The sequence below is a fragment of the Rhamphochromis sp. 'chilingali' genome (genome assembly GCF_963969265.1).
Source record: "Rhamphochromis sp. 'chilingali' genome assembly, chromosome: 20".
NCBI lineage: Eukaryota > Metazoa > Chordata > Actinopteri > Cichliformes > Cichlidae > Rhamphochromis > Rhamphochromis sp. 'chilingali'.
The window spans coordinates 17,240,006-17,248,028 of NC_137947.1; the positions used below are offsets into that span (position 1 = coordinate 17,240,006).

The 8,023-nt window shown below is 39.3% G+C and overlaps 1 protein-coding gene across 1 annotated transcript; it reads right to left on the reverse strand.

Moving 5' to 3' along the window:
• Positions 1 to 123: 123 nt before the first annotated feature.
• rgra (retinal G protein coupled receptor a) lies at positions 124 to 7,704 on the reverse strand. The gene is made up of 7 exons (XM_080869207.1): positions 7,364 to 7,704; positions 6,931 to 7,087; positions 6,449 to 6,570; positions 5,780 to 5,933; positions 5,565 to 5,682; positions 942 to 1,055; positions 124 to 653 (listed from the first exon to the last, which is right to left on the reverse strand). The coding sequence occupies exons 1-7, from the start codon at positions 7,440 to 7,442 to the stop codon at positions 510 to 512; spliced, it is 888 nt and encodes a 295-aa protein (XP_080725333.1). The 5' UTR covers positions 7,443 to 7,704; the 3' UTR covers positions 124 to 509.
• Between the last annotated feature and the right edge of the window lie 319 nt (positions 7,705 to 8,023).

Consider the following 8,023-nt stretch of genomic DNA (forward strand, 5'->3'; position numbering starts at 1 on the left):
AGCAAAGTGAAAAATGATTAAAATATCCCAGGCTGCTGTAGCAGAGTCTGTAAAAGAATAAATAGTCATATTTGCTCTGTGCATCACTTGCTCTGCAGGAGTGTTTGCATTAAAACTAACTGGATTAACATGAATGGATGGATATGTTTAATTCTGAACTCAAAATTAAAACAAATCACATTTGAATTGAGTGACAGAGAAATTCATGTGGTTACAGAAGTAGCCAAGCCCAAAGTTTCTGCTGTTGTGTATGGAACTGTATATTATTAAACAGCACAATAAACTAATGCTGATCTCCCAAAGTCCATTAGGAGGTACTTGTTATTTCATATGTTTATTTTGTAATGTGACAATCATTTTAGAAATACAACTGCAGACACAACGGGGAGCAGAACAGGTGCAATGGCTACCACTGCTCAAGACACACAAAATGCACAGACACTCACAAACATCTATGTACCTGCGAGAAACCACAAGGACAGAATGCATGTAATTATTGCATGCTCAGTTTATTTGGACTTGTTCTCAATTTGAGGCACATCAATCTTTTCCCCGGTGATTAACTGCCAAATGCCGCCTCTGTAGTTCTCATTTCCCAGTGCGTACAGGAGGGCATTGAAGGTGGGAGTAGTCTTAGCCAGGATAGGCGCGATCTGCAGAGACAGGACCCAAATATTATGGTCAATTAGATTTTTCTTAGCAGAAATATTAGGAAATAATTTGTGTTGTTTATTCATGTTTTGGACTCTACATGGCGCTTTGCATGTCTTCTGTAACAAAGGGCAGAATTCTTTAAATTCAAGGAACAAATGTTTTATATTAAATATGTACATTTGAACTACATGCAAAAACAAGCAGCTAAGCTAAGCTGTATTTCTTTAATGCATTACTAAGTGGAGTCAGAAAAACTTTGTGCCAAAGTATGTAATGATAGTTGTTACCATTCTGAGCTTAGGTGAGACAAGGTTTGCATTCTCCACAGCAGCATAGAAAGCCAGGATCCCATAGGGCCCCCAGCAGAACAGCATAGTCTTCAGAGGAGTGTTGGGGTTGAACTGTGGAGGGGAAACAATAGGTAGTGGAGGGAGGATTAATGTGCAAAGGAATGAAAAGTGGGAAAAAGAGAGGATAAGAACAAAAATGATTAGCAAACCACAAAGAGTGAAGGTGAGAAAAAGGCTTTGTGTCATGAGGTTGTCTGCTTGGAGGCAAGTCACATGCCCTGGTGAAAACGAGTTTGTGCTAAGATCATCAATGCTAAGCTACAAAACAAAAACACTGAGTGGGTGAATGAGAGGGCAGGTCTGTGTAATCCAAGGCTGAAAGCAGACATTATTCAGTTCACACATACAAAGCAGCACTGACAAATTTACATATAGTTTTCACAATTCCTATCTATAAGTAGCTTTAGTTTTCTTAACATCGTTTCACTGACACTATATTACCTTAAAAAAAAAGATTTTTGACCTCACAGAACTGAACACTTTTGCTTACTGTGCATACAAATGTCTATTTGTCACTTTTTGGTCATTTAATTGTATAGTAACTTTTTGGGTTACTGTGTGCACAGATTGAGTTTAGATTTACTCTGTTCACAGAGCTCCACAAATGTATGCTACACATAAGAAATGATGAAAAACCGGGGTTTATGTTTGATTTAAAAGTGGGATGAAAAACATATGATTTCATTGTGAAGCACTTTGTGATATTTATCTTGAAGGATGTTTTATAAATAAATATTTACTTACTTATTTAATAGGCTATTATTACACACTCAGTTTGTACTGCCTGGGAAACAGACCGTCCATAGGGAAACCAGACAGTGAGTCCTTAAAGACCCATTGTAAAAGGAAAGTCCGAACACTTTTTTTCTAAAAAATTTAATTTGATAGCTGGGGTCGAGATAAAAAAAGTGTTAAATTTCAGTAAAACACATTTCTGTATGCACCAAAGCAGCTTTAAAAAATTCTCCATAATGATTTCACACATTTCAAGCAGCACCCAACTAACTGGGCTACCATCACAACCAGCTGCCTCTTATAAAGACATATAAGTTCTTGTTTTGCTCCTGATTTGTGATATAGTAATCTTTTGAAAACAGGTGCCAAGCAATCAGAGTACATTAGTGATTTTCAAATATTTTGTGGGCTTTCATTTTTTGTATGAAAGCAGGTTTAAACTTTAGGCTCTATGAGGACGATGTTGGCAGTGCAATCTAGGTGAACTGCTACCAATTTGGTAGAATTGAATGAACTGACTTTCAAATGGGAACATTACATTAGCTAAACCTCTATAAACAATTTGTTTTTGAGGCCATTTTATCAAATGTGTGTTTGTGAAAGACCGTCCTACACTGAGTGTTAATGTTATCTCAGTAAAATGAGCTTGCTTCTAGGTTCATGAGGTAAATAAAATAGTTTTGTTTATAGAGGATTGTTTAATTTATCCCCAGAGAAAGATGAAGACTCCAAAATGCTCGAAATAAAGAAGTGATAACAATCAGACCAAGTCAGACAAGAATAGACAAAATTCTCTGTGTTTAATGATACTTTATCAAAATAAAGCCATATGCACTGTAGTGCTTTTGCTGGACATTAGCCTGATTTAAGCTTATAAAAATCCCATCCGTCCATCTATTTTCTGTATCACCCCTGACAGTGGGTGACACACAGAATACACACTAGGCAGGCTGCCAGACAAATTACAGGGCTAACACAGAGCCAGCCATTCATGCTCACATCCACACCTACATCAAATTTAGACTCACCAATTAACTTAACATTCGTCTCTTTGGCCCATGGGAGGAAATCAGAGTACCCAGAGAGAACCCACAAAAGCACAGGGAGAACATGTAAACACTGCACAGTACCACAAAGTCTCTATTATTAAAGCTAAAAAGACGGAAAAAATATTGCTGACTTAAACAGGCTGTACTTTAAATAACAGCAAATATACTAAGCTTACAAAAAACTAAATAAAATTGTCCCAACAGCTATAATGGAACTATAGCTAAGAAACTGTGATCTGTCTGAGCTGTGGAAGAGTACACAAAGTCACTGTCTGTTAAATCCTGATCAGGCACTTACTGCTGTTGTGCCTGGCAGATAAATCTGTGGCTCACAAACTACTGTTTTCTGTCTTTTTCTAATACAAACAAACCAAAAGAAAAAAAAAACCCTCAATGACATACGAGTCCACTTAAAGTCAAAATGTCCAAGTGTTCTAGCACCATGGTGAATCTGTGTGGTGCTGAGACTGTGAAAAGAATCTCCGAACTCCATCCACATATATCGGGGATTCCCTACATACTTATATTTAATCATCTGTAAGTAGCTGAAAAGAAACACTGACATTTGCTTATGCTTGAACCTTTCCAGAAGGGATAATGATCAGCTCTGTAAAACTGATTACACATTTACAAGATGGAGTTTTCTTTTAGATAACCCCAAATTATTTGTGACCATTTTCTCTCCTTAATTTAGGTTGTGTCACATTCCTAGGCGTTGTTCTGCTTCCAAGTTTTAATGCAGACTTTCCCCCTTTTCTAATAATTTGACTGTAAACTGTTTGATTATTACATAATTACTGTTCTCTGGTAGAAATGGACCGATCCAAATATTAGTATCGGTATTGGTCAGATACTGACGTAAATTGGATCGGATATCGGAGAGAAATAAAAAATGTAATCGATCCATTAAATATAAAAAAAGCACCTCACAAAACTTGCGACAAGGCATAACTTGGATCATTAACCGTGGCAGCAGTATGCCTCAGGTGATAGAGCGGCTGTGTGTATAGCCTACCAATCTGGCATTTCATCTCCGAGGAAGTTATCCCAGAGAGAAGTAAAGCAAGTGTGTAAGTTCATCTCTGAATGTTTGTAAAGCATTCCCGCGTTAAGCTTTACAGCCGATATATGGAGCGACTGTCTCTTCTCTCTCCCTCCCTCTCCTGCTGCTACTTCAATCATGAAATCATGAAACTGATCAATGATCAGCTGATCGGCTTTTCTGTCGCGAGTCCATCTCTCTTGCTTGTCTATCGCTCACTTCGCGCCAGAAAGAGGAAACCAGCGGCTGAACAACAGCAGCACGTTTAAGCTTGATAAGCTGTTGTTAGAATTTATTTAATATTACTTTCTACACCAGGCTCCTTTTCTACGCAGCTGACGGCTGGTAACTGTGCAGGGGCGGATCTAGCAAAGTTTAGCCAGGGGGGCCGATAGGGCATGAACAGGGAAAGGGGGCACAAAGACATACTTTTCTTTCTTATTCTCATTTAAAATGTCCAGCTTTTAATAAATAATTATCTGAATCTTACAACCAAAGTTTTAATCTGATGTAAAATTTATAGAAGTCCATTACTGTACATAGTAACTATTAAGTCTAATATACCCTAGTAAGCTATAGTACTTTTTCCTTTGGGAAGATACCATCTGTGCAGTCTGCAGTTCTGTTGAAGAAAGATGTTGAATCTATTTAATTATTCTTGAAAAATAATTGATTTCTGTGCATTTTTTCCCCACACTGCATCAAATTAAAGTTGATTACATCAATTAAGCATCATGAGGTGGAGGGTGGGTGGTTCCCTATTTTTATTTATTTTTTTGCTGGGAGTTTTAGAGCCCTATTAGTTAGGTTGCTTACTCTTTAAAATACCAGAATAGGGAGGATGGAGTAGGTTTAAGTTTATTAGATTGATCAGTATTGCTGAACTATGAAATATTTTGGGTGTAGTGTATTTTTTGCATACAGGTATAACAGAATAGCTTTAGTTTTTGTTTGTTTTTAAACTTGAGTGTGAACTTATACAAAAAGCAGCAAGATATTTAAAAAAACAGTTTTATTGATTAAAAAACACACTATATCAGATTCATATCGGTATCAGCAGATATCCAAATTTATGATATCGGTATTGGACATGAAAAAGTGGTATCGTGCCATCTCTATTCTCTGGTGGAGTACTGGGTGTATCTACTGGGCAGTTTGTGTTTGTAATCAAAGTGTCCCTCCAGCCAGCTCGGATGACTGTAAGTAATGAGCTTATGCAACACAAAGCGGGTCACCTGATTCAACCCCTCCAGAACTCCCCTAATGAACATTGTTCTTCTCACTGCACACCAGTACCCACATTCCCAGCTAAAGCCACTGATCTTCACCCTGTGGTAATGACCTACATATATCCCAGCGTAAATGCTCTTCATTCACACACTGTTTTGTGTCTCTGAATAAAGGCCACATGAGGCTATTGTGCTTATGCTAGGTTGAGGAGAATCCCTCTGATTTCTTTCAGTGGGCAACTTCAAAGCATAGAGAGCCTTTACAAGGACTACATATTTTAGAGGATTTATGCATCTGTTCTTATAAATGTCAGATTCTTTGATTTTGGAGTAATTCCCAAAATTCAGTTAAACTTGTTTGGATTTGTTCTGTATGCGTTTCTTGCTACTCCAAAGTGAATCTGGATATCAGTGCAATCTACAACACCTTTTTCCCCAGCAAAAGACATCTTCTTCTAATCTTATGTTGCTAAAGTTTGTGCATAATTTAATTTACTGAACTTACTCTGGGGTTTCCTGTCTTCTTGAATTTCTGTGCAATGGATTGGTAAGAAGACATGACGACAAACACCTGGATACCCATGTTGAAGATGCTCATTGGAACCAAGTAGGACACGTAGTTTCTATGGACAGAGACACACACAGCAGGTTAAAAAAAAGTGAAAATAACATATATTTATCTTGCAAGCACTGTGCAGAAATTATGTTTGTATATGGTACCTGTCTCCCTTGCTGTAGTCCAGTGTGCAGCAAGTCCTGAGGGGCTCGTAGTCGTACTCTCCCCAGCCAATGAGGGGCATGGCGGACCAGAAGGCAGTGAACAGCCACACAAACACAGCCAGAGTGATGGCACTGCTCCACTGCAGCTTTGTCCCTGGGAAGAACAATATTCTTTATGACTAGTCTAAACACCAGCAACACAATGAATGCATACTCAAGTAGGCTACTGATTTTGTTTCTGTTTTAAATGTCACACTGCTGCTAAGAAACAAATGTGCATTCTTAGCTAAACTAATATCTTAACTAGAGCTGCTTGTTTGCAACAGTTATAACAGAGTTAACAACAGTGTAATAAACCCTGCACTAACCAAGGGACATTTGAGTTGAGTCATTTCCTCTTGCCCATGTACCCTGGTAATGATGTTTAAAAATAAGGTGTAGGACTTATTGTTAACACTCAAGCCTTCCAGGTTGCAGTTTTAGTACAGAGGTGTCAGCCTGTGTTATAGCAACTGTTCAGGTTGCTATTTATTTGCATATTGTCTCATTATTTTGTCTGTAGAAAATTTAAAGACAGCAGTGTACTTGGCTGATTTATGTGCACATTTGTGCAACATAGGAGAGGAAAAGTTGACTGCATTTGGTATCATCAGCCAGATATTGACTTACTGGTGCAGTACTGGTGATATCTGTCCCAGGCAACAGCAGCTACAAAGTGGATGCTGGCAAGAGCTGTCATGAAGCCCTGGAAACCATGAGTCTGGCATCCATCAGAGCCATAAGGCCAGTACCTAAAGACAGAGGATGTATTCAAAGTTGACTGACACAAGAAACCCCTTAAGCACCAATTTTAGTAAAATACATAAACAAATCACTAGTATAACATTTAATCCATGAACTGGTGAACACTGAGAGCAACGTGTCTCATTTCCTGATTGCAGTTTGAATATGCTCTGTACTGACCCTCTTCACTGTACAGCCTTAATTGGACCACTCTACATCGATTATACAGCTCTGTACAGATGATTCGTCACAACAGGTGGCCAGCAGTAGCCTATTGTCACCGGCATTATTTTCTCATTACATTTCATCCCACCCACATGCGGATGGACCTCGATGTCCATTATGAAAGGGGTGGTTACATCACTCACCTCAGAAAGCTGGAGAAAGCGGCGATCGTGGCGTTCATGGAGATGCCAATATCAGCCATTGCTAAACTGAATACTAGGAAATTGCTGGGAGTCCTCAGTTCTCTCACTTTGAGGAAAGCAAGCATTGTGACCGCATTTAGAAAGAAGCCCAGCAGACCTTTGGGGAAGGGGAACAAAAAACGCACACAATGCAAATCAGCGCGCACAGCGATGCTTACTGCGAAATAGCTCACACCTCAGGCGAAATTCGTCGCATTCATTTTTATTTTATTTTATTTTGTTTTTAGACCATAAGTAAGCATTATTTTGCAAGTTTACAGAGAAACGGGTCCGTGTCAGTGACCGGGAGGAGACATGTCCTGGCGTAGGTTAATGGCAAACACAGCAGGCAAAGTCCTCGTAGTATTTGGCTGAATTCCAAGACATAACTTACCCTCCACAAGCAGACAAGATCCCAGGGAAAACACATCAAACTCGGAGAAGCCCTCCGGTAAAGGGTACGAAGAAACCATCCTGAAGCCTGGTTTGACACACCAAAGTGCAGCTGTCACAGACTCCTCTCGTTCCGCTTGTTTACGATGCCCCTCGGTGTGACCGAAGAGAGCCGGCTTTTAAAGGGGCATTTCACGTGAATGCTTGCAGTTTATTATGTAAAGCCTCTCTGTCGCCCCAATCCGCGCAGGAATGTCTTAATGAACGCGGAACGTAACCCTTAATGCGCATTTACTCGCCGCAACAATAAAGCCTTCTATTAATTGCACAACAAGCCTTTGTGTTGTGGTGTCCCGGTGAGGATGCAGCGGCTGCTGAAGTTAAACGACGAGACTCGGGTTTGACCGAGTCCACAGCCGTGTATATACACAGGTTTGCTTCATGGAGGCACAACAAGTGTTTGCAAAACAATGCCCCTGCCAATCAGAACCACACCTGCATTCCCCATGCATCAGTGTTTAGATTTAAAACTGAAAAGCCTAAAAAGTACAACTGAAGCCATAATACTAAAAATACACAGTGATAAATGTCTGTGGGCATTTGCTATTATCTGCATTCATACACATTATTCAAAATTAAGATTAAGATTAAGACTACCGTT